The sequence below is a fragment of the Falco peregrinus genome, chromosome 4 (genome assembly GCF_023634155.1).
Source record: "Falco peregrinus isolate bFalPer1 chromosome 4, bFalPer1.pri, whole genome shotgun sequence".
Lineage (NCBI taxonomy): Eukaryota > Metazoa > Chordata > Aves > Falconiformes > Falconidae > Falco > Falco peregrinus.
In genome coordinates, this window is record NC_073724.1 from 114,297,253 (window position 1) to 114,318,029 (window position 20,777).

Consider the following 20,777-nt stretch of genomic DNA (forward strand, 5'->3'; position numbering starts at 1 on the left):
GCCAAGACACATTAGCCCACTTGCAGCTCCACAAAGGAACTAGTTGGAACCAACTATGGGCTCAAGAACAAGGCAAGGATCTGTGCTCCATGGGACATCATGACACTGAAACCTGCAGTCATCCACAGGTCTTTGTTATCATCCAGGCACCTTCAGATTAATTGGCAGCCTATTAACGGGACAGCCCTGCTTCTCACAAATACAGTTACCATGCTTTCTATTGCAGAATGGCCAACGTTAATAGATTATTTCTAAGGAAATTTAACTTATTTTTTATCTGCCTTCTCAGAAAAGCTGAAATTGATATGGACTTTATTTATTCTGTGGTCAAGGCTTAGAAATCAAGGTAAAAATATTGTTATTAATTAAGGGAGAATCAGTGCAAAGCTATGAAATATATCAGGTAGACAACAAAAGAAAGAGAGAGCAGCACTAAAATTTTACTCTGTTTCTTTGCTCCTGTTTTGTCTAAACTTTTTAGCCAAAGTTTCCCTATAAAAGCTGACGCTTGCTTTCTTCCAGAAGTTACAAGAACACAGCACTTCAAGCAGGAACGCAAGATTACAGGTGACAAGCTGAAAAGGACTGATTATTATCCTTTCTTCAAGGGATCAGAGAATACTAACATAAATATATTATCTGACCCTAGGAGAATCAGTCTAATCCCATAGTTAGGGAAGACTGACTCCCCTGCTTTTTTTTTTTTTTTTTAAATTCTATATATATCCTTCCTATCCCATAGTAAGCAAAATTTACAGCATATACGGGTAAAAAATGTGATTATTGGTACTGGCCCATATAATTCCTTTCCAAGAGGAACAAATTATTATTATTTTTAAATTTTAACTAAGAATTCAGAATAAAGGATCTCAAATTTACTACAGCAGCCTTCAGACCTGTCTTTCCAATTACAGAATATAGAACTAAACCTAAATGCCAATGATATGTATGTACCATAGGGTATACTGTTTCCTTAGGTATAATTGTCCTTAGACGCATGATCCGATTTCTGTAGTAGATTCATCTATCCCTTCAGGCCCCTTTCTGACATTGTAAAGTAGTAGAAAACTACTGCTGTGTCTATTTTAAAAAACAAAGAGATAAAACTTAGCAGTAGAAGAAAATTTCTGGCTATTTCTGTAAGCTAGAGAGGATCTAGTGCTTATGAAAATGTCTGATGAAGGTACCAGCCAATCTTAACTCAAAATTTGATGCTTATGTGCTTTATAATGAAATTCCAAATATGGCATAGAATGGTTAATGACAGAAAATAATACTTGACAAAAGTTATGATTTGGGAGGGGGTAATAATTTATGAATGACACAGAAGAATTTGAGCTGAATTTCATAAAAGTCTGAAACCCTAGGAGTGATTTTGATTTAAATATATGTTCAAATGTTGGTACAATGAAATGGAAACCTACTGTATTTAACATGAAGGCACTATCTGAAGCACTGAATCTAACCTATGCTTCTAGCAAGAGCAGAACTGTCTTTGGTTCTGAGGAAAGTAAAAAGGACTAAACCACAATGTTTCATTTCTGAGAAAAAAATATTCCTTCAGTCCTCCAAATTGTTAAGCAAGTGGCATTAATCTATGAAATGAAAAACAATTAAATAAATTGAAAAAAATCTTTTCCCCCAAAATGCTGGCCTGGTGCCACCCCAACTCTTCCTGTGCAACCCTGAGCAGGTCACTTAACTTCTTTTTTTCATAATCTTCAAATAGAGGATTAAAGCCCCACCTGCATCCCTCTTCCTTTGACTCCTGTTTACAGTCTATATAAACTTTCCAGAGAGGAGTCTACACCTTCATGGAGCATCTCAAAGAGGGACTAACCCTCAGGCTCTAGGCGTACTCAGCACAGGTAACAGACAACCAACAAAAGCAGCTCCCCTGCCCTTTCCTGGCTGTCTTCACCCTTGGAACCAGCCTTCAGCAGCAAGAGGATGAAGGGCAAACACTTCCACGACGCACGAAGGTTGCACCGAGCGTGTGCCCGTGTGCGCGCAAAGATGGGAACTACACTCTTGCACAGCATTCCTGTAAGTAAATACACCCAGGTGGATGCTTTCTCCACCGGAGCTGGAAAACCAGTTTCAGTGTGTTGGCTGTCGGGAGCCTGAAGGCTGGAGCATGGCTGAGCTAACAAGTCTTGCTGAAAAGCAGGGCGTGCTCATTTAAGCCCAATGCTGTGCTCCTGCAGCCTCATGATTCATACCAGCAACTGGAATAATTTTCAGCCCAGAGACTGAAATCAAAGAAATATCTTACAAATATCTTTAAAAAACATTATCTTACAAAATGTGTAGATTTTACTACAACATAATGGAAACGCAGCCTGTCCTACAGCATACCAGCAGCCTTCAGCCACAGCTGCCTGCATGAGATTTTGGAGGGTGACCTGAAATTGTGTTAGTTTACCCTTACAGTTCACCCCTTGGAATTTTTGTAGTGCTTTTGCAAAGAAAACTGCCACCTATCTTTCCAAATGAAAGTCGATCTCTAGCATGCTCCTGCCTAAATGGCAGAATGCACAAGAAGCAGAGGAGCAGCAGAAGCAGCCTGCACACGGGGATCCAGCTCACTCCCACACCAGACTGGTGCAGTGTCTCAGTCTTTCTTCTGATTCCCATGTCCAGGACTCACTAGCACGAAGTCCTAGACCTTGTCCTCCAGAAGGCTGCACGAGAAAGCAAAAAGGACAAAGGAAATCCCTCCTTTGTATACCAGGAGTCCAGTGATGGCGCAGGAGGTAAAAATGTCTACTGGTATGCAGTCAAAAATTTCAGATCTCATCCAGGAGGGCTTAAGGTCACACCAGCATGGCTAGCAGATGTACTACCAGAGGACTCTGAGCTTCATTTCATTTCCAGAACGGAGCCTGGAGCCCAAACTGTCAGGGAATAATTCAGATTTCAGAAAATACTTCTGAATTTCAGAATGTGCTATTGCCTGAAATGACTGTGTGTTTCCACATCCTGTTAATGACATGACCTTGCTGAGACCTGAGATACAACCAGCACAGCTACCCAACTGTCATAAGACATTTACATTTATTGTCCTTTGCTACTGCTTTAGTTAATCATAGGTTGGGGTAGGTTTTTTTTCTTCTAAACAGCAACCATATTAAAGAAATGTCAAGGGTCTACATAATAGTAATTTAATTTAAAACAGAGGTGACGGGTAACAACATAAGTGAAAATATTAGCAGACCAGCTCCTTATCACACACAGCATCTCTTTACCCCTCTCCCTACATTTCATTTATGGCTCCAATTTCGGTTTTTGAAGTTGCAAGTCAGAAACAGACAGCATACTGCACTATATAATTAGGAGTGGAAAAGTCCTGCAGCCTTTAGACTGTTGGAAGAAAATATATTTAGAAGCTTGAATATGTTCCTGTGCACACAGTGTCAATAGAGGAGTAGAGGAGACATCAGCAATTGGTTCCCCCCCCCCCCCCCCCCCTTTTTTTTTCTTTCTGAAAGGTCTTAAACTCAGCTGCTTGGCTAAAAAGCAGTTTATCTGTTGTTTAAAATACTTTGGATCATTTCTGCATTCTAGCCTAGTTCAGAGAATTTCCTGGGGCAAGGCCTGGGCTCTCCTTCAGTTAACCCTTTCTGCCACACTGAACAGAGCCTGTTATCCTCTTATCCTCTCAGGCAGCATGCCTTTATCACAGGGTGTCTGTTTGTTTGGGAGTGTTTATATACACCTCTTGGTTGAAAAAAACCCCATCAATCTGGTGTCTAGAATCCAAGAGAGACTGACCTCAAAGACAGCTCATATTACATCAAATTGGCACAGTGAAATCCCATGCAGGGGTATCCAAGCAGCTCAGACACCAACAGAGTAGATCTAGCATGGAAATCCACCCAGATTGATATTTTCCATATGTCTACAGCCAACTACCACAGGTGAAAGGTCATATTAATGCGGCTCGGCAATGTTGAGCTCATTTAAGCACTAGCTTGAGTTCCTGCACAACCTGCCAGTCAGTGATTGATTTCAAGAGGGAACCCATTAATGGCTACCAACAGGAATAAAAACAGGAAAAAGAACAATCACAACCCTGTAGTGGAAAAACCTCTCCATAGATTGGAATCAGAGAGCTTGGCCCCTGGTAGCAGGATTGCTTGAGAGACACACAACCAGGTAGCAGGGCAAGAGGCTGCCAGCGAGACCTGCACCAGAGCCCCCCAGCTGGCCCGTGGGGAGCACAGCGCTTCCCAGGGCCAGGCAGCTCCCCAGGGATCCAGCCCTTTGCCTAACGGGAAGGAACGATGCTGTGCCTGCTGCCGGAGCCATCACACTGTAGGGAAGATGGGTGCTAAACTGTGTGGCGTAAGGTGTTCACTTGCCTAAAGGGCAAAAGCTGTAGGATGCGATAATCCCGACCAGGGGTCCATCTAGCCTGCTGTTTCTTTCCAACAGCGAGTGGTCTTTACCAGATGGTAAAGGAAAAGTATTAACACAATAATTACCCAGAACACACTTTCATCTGTGAATGACTCTGGACTTTCCTGTCAGGGATACTTCCCCCCCACCCCCCTCCCCCTATTTAATAAGCCTGGACAGATTCTTCTTCCACAGATCTGTTTTAATTGCTTTCAAAGCCCATGTAAAGTTTTAACATCCACAGTGCTCTCTGTCAATGAATTCCATGGCTTTTCTACCAGTCAAATAAATACCTCCTTCTGGATGTTTCAACCTGCTGCTTATTAGTTTCATTTGATGTCCCCAAATCCTTTCATTAGAAGAGATTGCAAACATTGTTCCCTGGTCATTCTGTCTTTCTGCTGTAGTTAGGAAACAGGACATCTTTTACATCTCTTAAATGATTTTTCATCTTAAGAAAAAAGGCCCTGCTAGACAAACTTTTCAATCCAAAGATATATAGCTGAACTGCTGGTAACAGTCATTTAATTTCAGAGATGGAAACACTACCACCCATCTTTCCATTTATCTGAATGTTTCTTTGCTGTAACACCTACAGATTTATAACTGAACTCTGACAAAAAAAAATGCAGTTCAGGTCAAAGTTGTTTTTATTATGTCTTTTTCTTGACAAAAATGATGTCGGTTTATGTTAATAGATTTTCCAGTCAAGGCAAAAGTAAATTTCATGCTAATATGCTTTGTATTTAAATAAAATTGAATAAAATAAAAGGTTAGACACTCAGGGAAACAGAAATCAAAACGACAATCTGCTGTCTTATTATTCAATATAATCTCCTAGAAAAATATTTTAACTACCTCTGCTTCCATCACTGAAGCTGTTGCACTTTGTTTAATGTATCGCTCTTACATTGCAGTCAAAATCTCCCATTATTCGGGAAAGCATCTTCAATGACAAGACTGGGAAGAAATTCTGCTTCTTCCTTTGATTTGATGAAATCTTTAAATATATTACAGGAATTGTGACGACAATAGGAACTGATGCAGATGCATGTAAGACTGCTGCTGAGCAGTTCTCAGGACACCTATCCAGAGGAGACCCTGGCCCACAACCAGTACATGACTCTCAAAACAGCACGCTCACTGCAAGGTTGCTCTGGCCCAAATAACCTTCACTTGTCTTTGAGGAAGTAAAACAACTTGGAAGGAAATAATCAAATATATTGATTTCATAGCCCCAACAGTTTAATGGTGTGATTATTCCTCTGGAAGATGTGGGTTCATGCTCCCCGGAGCAAGAAGGATGGTGAATGCTGGCTTCCCTTCAGAGGTGAGCTGAAAGGTGGTTTTACCACTGCTTTCGTGATTGAATGAAGCCCTGATTTACTTTTTTCCCTTTGCCACTGAAAAGCAATTTGAACCTCATTTTGTATCAAAAAAGGGTTTGCTCAGCTTTAACATAGTTCTTTAGACCTGAAATTTGTAGATAGCAAATTTTTATGCAGTGCTGCAGCCAGCACTCTATTGAGAAATGCTCACAGAGCAAGGGAGACTTCAAAAATAGCTTATTTAAACAATTGCAAGCCAAATAAAGAAACTGTATAATTTAAATAAATTGCCACATATATTGAAAACTTAAAAAAAGAATATTACTCCCAAATGCACTTAGCATTTATATTTTAAAGTACTGACTTAAAAAAACCCCAGCTTGGTAAGTGGTTAAGCCAAGGCAATTTTTAGCTGTAGGAATGAATTTATTACCAAAATTTCAAAGCTAATAATTTCAAAATCAATAACTTGATATTATTATTATTATTATTATTATTATTATTATTATTATTATTGAAAGCTATATAAACCCTGAAGTTTCATAAATTGTATGAATGCTCACTGCATGGTATTGACTTGGTGTTACTTCAAATTGGTCATGATGACCGCATGCAACATGGTCAATAATATCCAGCAGCTAAAACTAGTTGTAAATTCTACATCAACTCTAAATATTCTTTAGATCCTCACCTCAGCAAAAAAATACCCCACATGCAGTTAAAATTTCTCATGTATCTACTTGCAGGTTGAGCCAAAAACACTACTACAAAAAAATGCCATTCTTTTTGTGTCTGATAAAATTCGGAGGTTAAGGATGCTTCACAGACAAACCCAATGCAAAGTGAGGAGAGAAGCAAAACCCACTTGGTTTAGTGCCTCCCAGAAGAGCTGCATCTCCTTACACACACTGTGAGAATGGGAAGTAGTTATTAGCTAATGGAAGCTCATCTCACAGGGTGTAGCTATTTGGGGTTGAGGGAGGAGTAGCTGACACCCATTCCATTTGCACAGAGACAGACTCAAGCATAAATTTTTAGAAAAGTCAAATCTAAGTACATCTACAACAGGAGGACTTCTCCATTTTTTCCTGTTCGTACCCCGCACCCCCCACCCCCCCCCTTCATCACAAATATCCTGAAAGCAGAATGATACCCTGTCACTGTACAATGCTTTCGTAGGGACAGCTGTTCTACATCATTTATAACAAAGTGATCTTCTGTGACAACAAGCCTTCAGTTATTGCTTGGCCAGCATATCTCAAAGCAAATTTCACTCTTTTGCCAGGTAAGCCACACCTATAGTAATTTTGTAGTGTTCATGATCTTTCACTTCACACATTATTCCTTTGAAAATGCCCCCCGCGTAGGATAGACCCCTCTCCCCCCAGCATAAGTAACATCCTCTTCAAGCAGGGTTTGGGGACTGTGACCGACATACAAACGTATGTCAAGGTAAAGCCGCTGGGTTGGGGATGAGCCCTTGCCTTTGCCAGACACACCAGTCTAAAAGACAAATCAAAACAACTCTCCACCCATCAAAGACCACGTTGTACTTCTCGGACCTGAGATTCCCACCTCGACTTACTGGAAATTGAGTACGACTTTACTAAAGCCAATAGATTTGAAACAGTGCGGAACAGACACAAGCGAGGGGTGATCCAGGCCGGTAGCTCCGCCAAGATGAAGCGAGCAGCCCCTGGCCACATGCCCAGTTAGCAACTGATCACCTGGTAGACACGACCAGCGTGGGTTTTGGTTTAACTGTTTGTGTTTGACTGCGAGCTGTGACAGCAAGGAGACGGCTGAGGAAGCAGGCAGCTCCGCCTGGGCAGGAGAGGGCAGGAAGGGGAGGGGGAGCACCGAGGGTGGGCAGCAGGGTGGGCAGGAGGCTGGGGCTGGCGAGGGCTCCAGAAGACTTCCCTGAAACAGGCTCTCAAACCCGTGTCAAATTTTTAACCTCTTCCGCGAGATCTATAAGAACTGTTACTTCCTTTTTGTATCCCCCCCCCCCCCACACACACACAAATTAAGTTGCCTCTCCCACCCCCCATTTCTTCTCCCTCTGCATTTCTCATTAGGCTCGATCCTCAGCTTCAGTATCCTTTGCTCTTACCACATTTTTCCATTCCTCCGTCCGTTCTCTAACTCCCCAGTTATCCTCAGTCTCTCTGCGTCTGGTCTCCTGCCACTGTCATGTAGGATACTTTCCTTCTGGTACTACTCCCACTAGCAACTGAGCACTGAAATTCCCAGCACATCCAGCCTCTGTCGGCAGCTCAGCTCGATCGGGGCGGCTCTGGCAGCCAGCAGCCTCTAATGGTGGCCAGGAGGAAAACTTCTGCTCCCACAAGAAGTATTCATGTCTGCCCTTCAAAGCCAGAGGCCAAAGTGGGACAGCGGAGAGGCGAAAAATGAGAAGGAGGTGTGGGTGCTGCAGGGTGTTGTCAGAGGAAGGTGTTGGGATGAAGAAAGGGGAAAGAAAATCAAAACCCTGTAAAGTCCGAGATGAATGAAGGCACCAGGAAGCTGCAAAGCTCCTCCCAGCTGCAGGCTGCTCTGCAGGCAGTGGGAGATGCCCAAGGCCAGGCTCTGTAGGTGTGGTAGAGGGCAGGGATGGCTTCACAGCCCTGACTTACCCTCCGAGCCCTCCGGTTTAGCTGGCTCCGGTGCCATGTGGGGGCTTGGAGGCCCAAAGCCCAGAGGAAGAGCAGCTGCCTGGTCCCGGCTTCAGTGAGTCCAGTCTGGGGAAGGGTGAGGTGCTTCCTTGGGACTGAAATACGCCTTGCCTGCTAAATGCACCAAACTACTTGGTTGTTCCTCACCCGTGGTTAAAATCCTCCCAACTGACACTAGCACTGTCTGAAGCATATTCAGGTTTGTGCAGGAAAACCAGTTACAACAGATAACCCAGAAGGCAATTCCAGATTCACTATTTTTACAAGCACTTTTCATCTGGGGCTCTCAAAGCGCTTTGCAAATATGAACTCGTTCAAGCTTCACAACAACCCCCGAGAGGCAAAGATAATGATCACTATACCCATTTTACAAATGGGGAAACTTTAGCACAAAAGAAGAAAAGTGTTGCCACAGATCAGGCGTAGCAAGTTAGGAACAAAACTAAGCAGTCCTGCCTCCCAGGCACTTGCACTAACAAGTAGAAAACCCTCCCTTCCGCTCTGGTTTCATTAGGTTGTAGCGTTAAAAAAAAAAAAAAAAAAGCAGAAAACATGTAGTTCAAGTTCAGTAAGAAACTTCAGCAGCTTCAGAGCACCGGTACTATTAGGCTACACACTTACCACAGTTAGCTGCAACTTTGAGTAGAATGCAAATAGGTAAGTAAAAAAAAAAGTCTGCTTTTTGCAATGGTATGATTCAGAGTAACATGCAGAACTGGCATGATGTAAGCAACACATCCAAAGTACTCACACACCTTGCAAGTTTGATATTAAAACTCACATGCCATGGGGAAATAAACTTTAAATCCCAGCTCTAACATCTGCAGTAAAAGTGGCGTAAGGAACGTGCAACAATGATGAGGTACTGTCAGGAATTATGAGTTGGCTAAAGTCTGAAAGTCTAATCTGTTTATTCAAACCACAGCCAAGAGTTTTGACAGCGTACGAACAGACTGTCTCACTCTGTATTAGAGGGTTTTGCTGTTAGAAGCAAAAAGTTGACCAAGGTTTTTCTTAAAAGTTTTAGAATGAGATCTTTGCTGTTATAAGGAACGTATTTGGTAGGTTGTTGTTTTTTTTTTTTTTAATGATAGCTTAAGTCAGTTTCTTTTTCATCCAGCATCTTATTTTCAGTTCTGGTGGGAATTGAACGAAATGGAGAATTCAGCAGTACCCCAGAGGGTTACACCTGTCCAGTATAGGAACAGATGTGAAATATTTTTTCCTTGACTAACACTAGACTCCATAGAGAGCTGATGATTTCCAAGGTATGTAAGCACAGAAGGCTTCTTGCTCCAGATAGATTATCACTGAGCTACTGAAATTTGTAACTGCAGTAGCAGTGCAAACACGTTAATGAAATAATCACTTGGATTTGGCTGCACGGTGCTGTTCTGCTGTTGCAGCACTCTGGGGTGATGGTAATTTCAGGCAGGATGGCTACTAAAGGAACTCTTGGGAGAGAGCCCTGTTAACCAGTTCAGTACCATTTCATGAAATACCTAGTGCAGTGGGCATTATATAACTGCAGTGTATCTAAAGTCCTTTTAACGTGCCACTTTGCTTAAGTGTCCTCTGCAAGCAGTGGTTTCAAATTGTGGAAAACAGCACAGAAACTTACAGGAGGAAGAAACTGTTGTGTTACAAAGAAAACTTCTATAAAACTGTCTGTCACTGCTGTCTATAAAGAGGCCCCTAAATTTCACCAGTTTCAAATGCCAGAAGCCAGAGAGGTATCTTTTTCTTCCCATTAAAATCTGTTCTTTTTACCTGAGAATCAGGTAATTTCCCTTTCTTGCACCACATAAGAGAATTTTTACAGCCTACCAAATTATTTTCAAAATAGGAAGAGCAGAAATATAATTAAATTCAGAGACACACTGGGCCTCTGCAACACCAAGTAAGGGATGCAAATTTCACATAGGAAAAGAAAGAAAAAGAAGGATTCAGATAAAGACAAGTGGTGAAAGCAACAGAGAAGAGAACTGCATGGTAACTTATCCCACTGATAAAAAGTTAGTAATTTAAAACTTGAGCCATGGTAAGACCTGTTCAACTTTAAAAATAATGTATGAAAACCAGATTTGGATTTTGTGACCTGCCTTTTTTCATGTGGATCCCCTGTGGTATTTTTTTTTTTTAATTCCACAGTAGTTCCAGAAACGATACGCACAGATACACAGACAAACACAGTTAATAAGATCAAACTTCCTAACACAAACCAGGACAGAGCAAACAGTCAATAACTCATGATCTAATTTATGACTGTCTGCAAAGCAAGCATGCTTTGCCTAATGGGGTGAATGTCTCTTTATTAACTTACTACCAAATTATGTACTGAACTAATAGCATTGTCAGAGGCCTGTAAACAGTGCAGATATGAATCAGTGTTTTGTGGCAGCGCTGTAATTATAATAACATCCTGAACAAGCTGTATGCCATTGCAGTGCACACAGACCTGGTACTGATAGGCTTAACACGAGATCAAAAGTTAACAAACAGGGACTTAGGCAGTGAATCACAAAGCAGACACACTTCTGTTTTCATATATAATCACGGCGAAATAAAGCCAGTTGCCCAAGCTGGATTAGAGACACATGACACACTTGTAAAGAACATGATCTCTCCTGGGAACAGCTCTTCACATTAATCTGGAAAAAAACCTAGTTTTTTCCTATTGTCACTCTCAATTCACTTCTTAGTAAGCAATCTAGAGCTACAAATGGATACTAACAGGCAACAACTGTGTGCCTGCTGCTGCTGGAGGGATTTAGGTTTCAGAACTTTTATCAGAGGCAAAGCACCATCAACACAGCCCATGGGGCAAAAACCAAAGGGGCCCCTATATCTACCACCTCTCAAGTGGTGACTCTTCTGTTTCCTGTCCTCCACTTCCTCTTTCCTTTGAGTTTCTCAGGTAAACTGCACACCATAGTTATACCAGTGTTTCTTAATTCCAGTTTTCAAGCTTTGAAGAAATAGCATGAAATTGTAGTATTTCTTCAATGGTTCATCTTTAGTGAAACACAGAAATATTTTAAAAAGTCTGATGGGAATGCAATCTTTACATTCATTTTTCTTAATTTTATTTTTTCTTAACAAAACATGCATGAGAAAGGGTCGTATCTTCACATTTCCTCTCTTGCTGCATATACCTAGCCAAAATTATATTCCTTTGACACATCACAGTGGGTTAGTTGACGACTGAAGGGAATAGAAATCTAATTTGTTTAAAAACTTTGCTGGTAGTCATTTAACTGTAGCCTGTAAGGCACAGAAATATGAGAGAAAGAATCACTGTTCTATTCCAAGCTTTCTCCTTGATTTACTACATGACCGAGGGCAAGTTATTTTGGTTCTTGTCTCCTCCCATTAGCATGTGTATTATGTTCCTTTCCCCACACCAAATCACTTGGAGAGTTGGGGGAAAACAATCCAATGGGGCTAAATATTATGGTGATGATAGAACAACACAGCATGCCATAAAAATGCTGCAGCTTCACAATCTTAAACCTCCTGACAATCAGTAATTAAAGTAATATCAGGAAAGACACTTTTACAAAGGAAAGATAAACACTGCAGAGCCTCAGTAGTTTTTAACCTATGGTATTCAGGTAGCTGGGTGTACGTCTACTGTTTCCAGATTAGTCTGCCAAAGGTAACTCTCAATCGATCTGCTTTTCTCGATGCATTTAAGTTCTCCTTCCAAATATCCACACTCCTAAGGAAAAAATATTTGGTATGTTCACAAATGGAAAGAGACTGGAAACAAGTTTCCTAGAAGAAAGAATGAATGAAACAGCTACATGTCGGGGCAGCTTACCAGGGCAAAGTGCCTCCAGGCACAACCACTCTCTTGCCTTTGACTCACCCCCTCACATCAATCCTCTTTCCTCTTAAGTACAGCTCGAGCTCAAATACCAAAATAATTTTTGTACAACATTAACCCTTGAAATTCAAACTCAAGGCCATCCAAACCTATCTCACAGTTCTGCAAATAAATTCTTTCATATGCAGTCACACATGCCTCATGCCATAACTGATTTTTGAGTCACAGGTTCAGTAAGATTCCTATGACCAAGAGATCGGTATAAAACATCACATTTGAAACTTTGTGCTATCCAAGACCTTGTGGTTTTTGGCTTTTTTTAGATCCCAAGACCTTTTAAAATTCCCATTTTCAAACTTGCCTTCACAAAAAGGAAAAGTGGATTTTCTGATAGCAATAAAGAAGGAACTCATATGACCTACTCATTCCTGTAGGCAGGGTTTTGAGAAAAATACCTCCACCACAAGACTGGAATTGAACTGTGAGAAACTATAAACAGAAAGAATGATTCTTGACTCAAAAGAGTTTTGGTTTATGATTGCTGAAAATAAACTCATATTTTCAGAGCCTATCCTTTTAAACTTGGTCATAATTGAAAGCTTTTCATTATTCTTTAACTTTTTTTTTCTCCAATCAAGCTATACCACTACACTGTGCTCCTAGTTCCATAAGCTGAACACTCTTCCTTTCACAGAGTATGATGATTTTTTCAGATATATTTTGCCTTTTAGAAGCCAGAATTTCACTTATGATCAATAAATGTCAATAGAAGGAACTGTGAGATAGCATATTGAAGTTCATTGCTTTTTCTAGGCAATTGGGCCAACCACTGTATTTTTTTCTCTGACACAAACTCAAATGAAACCAAAAAAAGGCACTAAGCCATAAATTACTGGGATTCTTTTTCTTCCAGAGAATAAATGAAGTCTAAATTCAGAACTTCTTTATTAAAAAGTAGATGTTTGCCCATGGACAACTGACATTTGTGAGACAGAAGCAGAAGGTTTTATGCATCAAAAGTCTTAAAAGATCAAACTGTTGAGATAAATTCTCCTTCAACTCAGTGGAAATGGTTGCTACTTCTGGAGGTTTTATATTCTCTGTCTGGCACTGACTTGACACTCAAAGCTTCCAAGAAACATGGTAGGCAGCATTCAGAAAAAAAATAGTTTTTCAGTTGGTTCAAAGTTTATTATATTCACATTTAGCTAAAGTAATCAAATATAAAATTAATCTTTTTTTTATTCCATGAAATTATTTACCATATATTATTTACTATAAATGAAATTATTTTCTATATATTATATGGACATAAAAATGATTATACAGCTTGCTTTATTTTTCAAGATCAGGAGTTAGTGTACTTACTTAAAATATCTTCTAAAATCTGAATTGTGCAGTGTATCAGTTCTTATACTAGTTCTAGCAGGGAGGGTAGTATGTAATATAGGAGTTATTACTTCCTCAAGGGGAGCAGCAGAGGGGAAGGTGTTTAATCTCCTTTCTCTGGTGAGCAGCAGTAGGACGCAAGGAAATGGAATAAAGTTGCATCAGGGGAAGCTGAGATTCGACATCAGGAAAAGGTTCTTCACTGAGAGGGTGACCAACATTGGAGCAGGCTTCCCAGGGAAGCGGGCACAGCACTAAGCCTGACAGAGTTCAAGGAGAGTCTGGATGATACTTTTTGCTGTATGGTTTAGTAGGTTTATAGGTAGTCTTGTGAGGAGCAGGGAGCTGGACTTGACGATCCTTATGGGTCCCTTCCTTTCCAGATATTGTGATTCTGCGCTTCTATGATTAGTATTTGAAAGTTCAAGAATTCTTTCAAAAATAGGAATGTTTTATTAAAATGAATTAGCCTAAAGTGGCCAATAACTACTACTTTTTAAGTAAAGATATGGGCCATGAATTGATACAAACCCACGCTATGCATTGTACCTACCGTCAATAAAAGTACTGTCCTCCACTAAAGGAAAAAAAACCCAGGAACTTAATCCCCTTTGTTCCAGTCTCACACACAGGTTTTATATATAAATTCTTGCACTCTACAGAATCAGAGAACAAATCATGATGGAAAGGACCTCTGCAGGTCATCTAGTCCAACCTCCTGCTCAAAGCAGGGCCAGCTTGACAGTTCAGTGACATTGTTCAGGACTTTGCCCTGATGAACTTTGAATCCCTCTGAAGACAGAGATCCCATAATCTTACCAAACCACCAGTTACAGTGCCTTACTACCATCATTAAAAAGATTTTATTTCTTCCCTCACACCCACTTGGAACTTCCCTTATTGCAACATGTGACTGTTGCCTCCAGTCCTTTCTCCATGCACCTCTGCTGACCTCCATGCTGGCCTTCATCGCTGTCAGGGCTCACTGCTGACTCAGGGGCAAATTACAGAATGACAGTATCATTTAGGTTGGAAAGTGTTTCTTGAGATCACCTTATCAAACCCTCCCTGCTGAAGCAAGGTTAGCTAGAACAGGTTGTCTAGCAACATGTCTGGTCAGGTTTTGAATATCTCCAAGGATGGAGACTCCATAACCTCTCTGGACAACCTGTACCCAGAGTCAGTCACCCTCACAGTAAAAAAAGTGTTTCCTGATGTTCAGATGGAATTTCAAGTGTTTTGTGCCCATTGCTTCTTGCCCTGTCTTTGGGCACTACTGATAAAAGTCTTTCTCCTTTGTCTTCATTCCCTCCATCAGGTATTTATACTGGTATTTATGTACATATAACTACAAACTGCTCACTGGGAAGTTACTCCTTCCCAGGTGCAGGAGGTTGCATTTGCTTTTGTTGAACTTACACAAAACTCCAGGTGACCTACTCCTCTACTTGTCAACCCATATAGACATACACACATGTAATCGATTTGCAAGGGTCTGTAGCATTAAGTCCACTTCTCACAGATTGCTTTTGCAGTCTTGCTATTAGAAGAACTTCACTCAGTTAAGTTAGACCAAAGGGACTTCATGTAAAATGCAGTAGAAGTGATTTTACAGGCTTTTATGATTTAAAAACAGACAGTAGATTTAGAAACCAGTTCAAACAAGTCCACACAGCTCTATAATACAGAGTATCTGCAGGCAGAGTCTGAGGCAAAAATGGACATGAGAAAGTATACAGTTTTTCTGTCCATAAACACCAATCTCCCATTCTCAGTTAATTAAAAATTAGGCTTTTGCCAGGAACCTAGCTTATCGCTATTCTTGGCAGATGTTACTGCATGTCATTGAGCTTTTGTTCCTAAAGAGTGGCCTTAGCTGATGAACCCTGTTATGTAAAATTAATTATCGTGTAAGTCAGTGGACACTGCTCAGGATAGCTCTTCTCTTCAGTGGCGTATCAGTAATGATCACTGACAAAATACATTTTCAGGTACTCCTAAAACATGACAGAATTGTGTCTTTACTAGCTTTGTAGCAAAGTGAAACCCACTTACCAGATACAACAAGGAAAGGAAGAGTGTATAATCTCTTTTTACAAAGGAGAATAGGAAAAACTACCATGCCAAATACATGCTTATCAATTATACCATTTTACTTTATATGTGCTAACAAATACTATACTCTAAGAATATTATTTAAGTCTTACTAACAAGATAGCTATACTTGCACTACTAAACTTTTGTTACAAAGCACAGTTTGCTAGGTCTAACCTTAATATGGATTGATGGATTGCACTAGTATGCTATTTTTTGTGGGTTTAGGTCTTTCTAAACCTTTAGAACACAGTAATTACTAAGCGATCATGAGTTAAATTTACATTAGTTAATTAGCATAGCAATGAGTTAGGAAATAATTGATTTCATACAAAGACTGCACAACAGAATATTGCAATGGCTTCTGTTTTAATAGCTTAAAGTGAAAAAGCTTTCAAAGGTCATGAAAAGCACTACGAAAAAGATGCTATTATTTTTTGGAACGGATTCTTTCTTATTTGTAGAAAAGCAGATGCAGGTTTAAGATGACTTTATGCTGTTCATCATGTCAAATTTGATAGCATGGTTTCCAAATACTGCTGTGTCTTCACCCTCTGTTTTGCATGAAGCTCATCTGGCCCATTGCAGACATTTACAGTATAGTCACTACAGATGAACTAGCTGAAGAAACTCCTTTTCGTTTGAGTCACCAGTGAAAATGTAGGCCCTTTATAGATGTGATTCTTCTGTTCTATTTTAGACATTGACTTTAGGATGAGATGAATCACAACCTAGAAATGCTTAGGTTTTTCTTCACTGACTATTAGGAGACTCTAGGATGACTAGCTTAGGGGTACATGGCTGCATCTTAGTCATAAAGTTACATGAGATTATTCCTACTCCTTTTGTCTGCAGTCTTATTTAGACCTTGAATTCTTCTGGCACTGCCAACCACCATCACTCCTCATTACTATCACAGTAAAAATAAGAATTGTTTCCAAAATCAAATTACTAACCTAGTATAATCAATATCCCAAACTTGCTTTAAAAACTGGCCATTTCCCCCTACTTTTAACTTTGAATTAAAGGAAAAGGCTTTAGGAAAAAAGTTATTGTTACCATCTGGTCACATTTCATGACTTTTAGACCATCTGTTTTTGGCAAAGGCTCCCAGAGCTTCGATTCCAGTGCTGAGATCATGAAAGCTTCAGAATTTTATCCCAAGTCCTTCCAACTGAATTGCCTTTTTGGAGCATCAGCAGGCTTCATGACTGACAGATGGGTGGCAGTATCTGTGACAAATGGAAGCCTTTCTGTGTTCAGCCCATAAAGAGAGTGAAGCACAAGCATTTCTGTGGTTCCTCTTGTTTAAGAGATGTGCTACCATGTACTTGACAACCACAAGTGACCTGTGTGTCCATCTCAGGAGCTATGGCATTAGACTACTCTGGAGGTGACTCAAAATATAGGGCACAGCCATCACATCCTCACAGAAGAAAAAAATGTTTGGAAACAGAGGTAAGCACACCTCACTACTGTAGTCAAATAACAGAAGCATCTACAAATAGCTATGATTATTTAGCAATGGCTCTGTAGTTTGGGAAGTCTTGACAGCCTTAATGTATAACACCAATGCATAGTTCTTCAGCTATGAACATACAAAGACCAAGCAGAGATGACTTTCATGCTGATATGCCTGTTTCCTCCTCCTGTCCCCATCTTGCCTTTGGTAGTAAATGAAATGACTGGTACAAAGACAGAGGTGGCACCAGCAAATGCCCCTTTATACAGGACTCAACAAACCTTACTCAGTTGCTTCAAGCTACTTCAATCAGCTCTCCTACCTTAGCACAAAGGAGACTCCAGGCATGTCATTTACTTCCCCTGACCCCATGAAAGACCCAGTTAGCTCCTAGAGAATAATTAATAATACTGATGCATTTTGTTTCCAAACATACATAATGAGTTAGTTTTTACCTGAGTCTTCCATCCTCTGCTGCAGCTCCTCCTGGTATAATCTTAGTAATGAATATCCCAGGATCATCCCCAATGTGTGGGTTGTCTGTTCCTCCAGCAATACTGAACCCCAGGCCAGAATTCCCCTGGAAAAATTAAACAAAGTAAATGTATCACCAGATGCTAGATTTCTACAGAATTTATTTGCACTGCACGAGCCAAGGATCCCTGCTTCTTAAAGAAAGAAAGTTTACTTGGCAACTCCGTACTTGAAGGCAGGTGACTCAGTCAGAAAAAATAGTCAATTAAAGAACAGAAGCTGCGAACACAAAGATTTCCCAGAGTTAATGGATGATTGTACAGAAACAGGATTTGACCTAAATTTAATTGGTTTCAAAAGCAGTCACATAAATTACCATCTGAACTCCAATATGAATTTATCCAAGTCAATGAGAGCTAGAGGCTAAAAACACTTCAGAGCTTTGAAAAAAGGCTTTATAAACCACTGTCATTTGTAAACAGAACCAGTGAATAACATTTAGCTCTGAAGTATTTTAGTACACTATTTTCTGTTGAAAAGCGATCATTGCTCAGATTCACGTTTTTAAAAAACCGAAATCCACAAAACAAGACTTTTTTTTTTCATCTTACTGATTTGCTAGAATGAAATGTTTGAAGGGCACATTATGAGATCTGCTCAGTAATCCTACTTACTGCTTCTACTTGTGAGTTCAGGAAGGATAAATAGGCATGTACACACAAACATACACTTGTGAATTAAGTCACTGTTTTTCACATATAATTCAGACCCACAATTCTAACCTTTTTTTTTTGGAAGCATACATTAGTTATTATGCTTTTCTGTATGAATTAAGTGCATACTAGCTATTATGCTTTCCTATGTAATCTAATGTATTTTTTTTAAGGGATTCTTTCTTATTTGTAGAAAGGTAGATGCAGGTTTGACGCCCCTGTGCATAGAGGGTTTTTAAAATTCAATGCAATACTTGAGCCTTAAAGTCTCTCTCACCCCAAAGTATTTTTATAATTAGGTATTTAGGCTTATCACAGTGATGTAACTATAGATATTGAAGAATACGTACACTAACTGTTAATGAAATATATTCAGGACAATAAAAATACTCTTCTCTTTTTTCATCAACTTTTCAGATTACTGGGAGTTTGTTTCCTTCACTGATGCTTGTGGACAGGCATCCAGTTAAGTCCTAGTGAGAAGACTTACCAATAAAAATGGCACCCCTAGACTTCATTTATTTAAATCACATCTCATTTCTGCATTTTTGAACTGTACTTCAAACAGTAGGTCAGGCATGCAATGCTCTTTGCATGCAAAACCCTGCATGTTGCCTGCCCGCAGCATGTCAAATTCTCAGTTTTGTTATCAGTATTCTACATTCACAAGCAATGCAGTTCTCATTACTCAAGAGATGTGCATGCAATCTGCAGCTCTGCTATCAGCATATAATTATGTGTAAATTTTCAGCATTGAACTAATTTATAATTCAAGGAGAAGGATTTAAGATTACACATCTCTTAATGCTTCTCATCTAGCTATAATATGAAAAACATTATAATACTGAAACACTGTATATATTTTCTGTAGAGTTAATAAACATCTGTAGGCCAGCAATATAAATTTTTGATTTAATCTCCCTTTAATCATTAGGTTCATCTCAGATTCTGGTTATTTTCCCAGTATTTTAACACATGCCTAATTATATAGTGCACTCTACACCAGCATGCACTCTAAAAATACTTTAATAATATTTTCCTGTAAGTTTTTCCATATGTCATATTATTAATGAAGCTAATCTTCCGACACACAAGAATGAAAAAATGTGTACTTATACACACCACAGGAAGCCTGGAACAAAAGCCTTAAATCACTATTAAAACCAAGGGTAAATGTCTAGAAAAGAAAAAAAAAAAACCTCTAAAATTATTAAAATAAAATAGTTGGCTTTATTCTTAACCTCCAAAGAGATTTTAAAAATATGCAGTAATTTGTGTTTCTGAATAGAGGTGGATTTCCAAATCCCCAACACCTACTGTTGGTAGGGAAAGAGGAAGATCAGGGTAGCAAGAAGAAATCTGGACATAATTTTTAGTTTGTTAGGGAACACAAACAGCTATATCATAGCAAAAAAAGCATGCCTGAAGAGCTTTAAAAACTATCAAAGCTTGGCTGTTATGTGGGGTGTTCTTAGCTGTTACAGTTCTTCACATAAAGTTCGTTAGATTTCTTAGCAGGAAATAAGTTCTGAAAAGTTTTCATACTTAGTCTGCATCTACCATACTTGTTTCCATTAACATTTTAGAGCTAAAAAAGTACAGCAATGTTGACTGTATCAGTGATGTGTTAAAACTGCTACAGACTTCTTAGGAGAATCTGTGCTAGCCCTTGACATTTATCCATATATATGCATCTGTTACACTGCAAGACTATTCCAATTCTGCCCCTTGGGAATAACCTTTTAGAAGAATAGGGCAGTACTCCTCACTGGCACTTTTGTATCCAGAAAATTTCAAGCAATTATTCTGGCTGCAGTCCTTGACTTGATCAACAGGATCTACAAGCTGTCAGACGCTAGCTGCCTCGGCAGCTAGGTATATTCCTGCAAGGCTTTCCTGCACCAGAACTGCACTGTAAAAGCTAAAAGCAATTACACATTTTTTTTCTTAGTGGTTCTTGAAGGGTCTTCATCGGCTACATGAAAAGGTCTTCTGTCTTTGTACAGCTCATGGCCAACAAGGTTAAAAGCATGGCTACCATCACTCATGGGTAACTGGCCTTTGAAGAGCCTTGGGTTGGAAAACAATGCAATAGGAACGTTCTGGTTAAAAGCTATGCTATTTCAGTTCTGAGCAATACTGAGGTACAGATCTCTCCTCTCCCCTCATGCTCTATCCTGCTAGTGCACAGGTTCATCAGTGTGGGATTGTTATATTAAAAAACTCATTGTAGTGGGCAGGCTGTAATTCCAAGTTCCAATTAAGTACCGTCTACTAGCACAACACTTCCTGAACCATTCTGCAAGGACTAGCTCCCCCCCCCACCCTTTGCTTACTTCTTTGTCCCCATCCCAGAAAAAAAAGCGTGTTAATTATCTTCACAGCTTTTCTTGGCTTACTTCTGTCTCCCTG

General features: G+C 39.8%; 1 protein-coding gene across 22 annotated transcripts in view; it reads right to left on the reverse strand.

Moving 5' to 3' along the window:
- DLG2 (discs large MAGUK scaffold protein 2) overlaps positions 1-20,777 on the reverse strand; it is a 1,040,329-nt gene that overhangs the window by 336,440 nt on the left and 683,112 nt on the right. For 20 of the 22 annotated variants that reach the window (XM_055801296.1, XM_055801300.1, XM_055801304.1 and 17 more), the window contains one exon: positions 17,634-17,758. In XM_055801296.1, coding sequence (XP_055657271.1) covers positions 17,634-17,758 — 125 coding nt within the window. Of the gene's footprint in view, positions 1-7,842; positions 8,122-17,633; positions 17,759-20,777 lie in introns of those variants that run through there. The other 2 variants (XM_055801311.1, XM_027779443.2) reach the window with 1 other exon arrangement.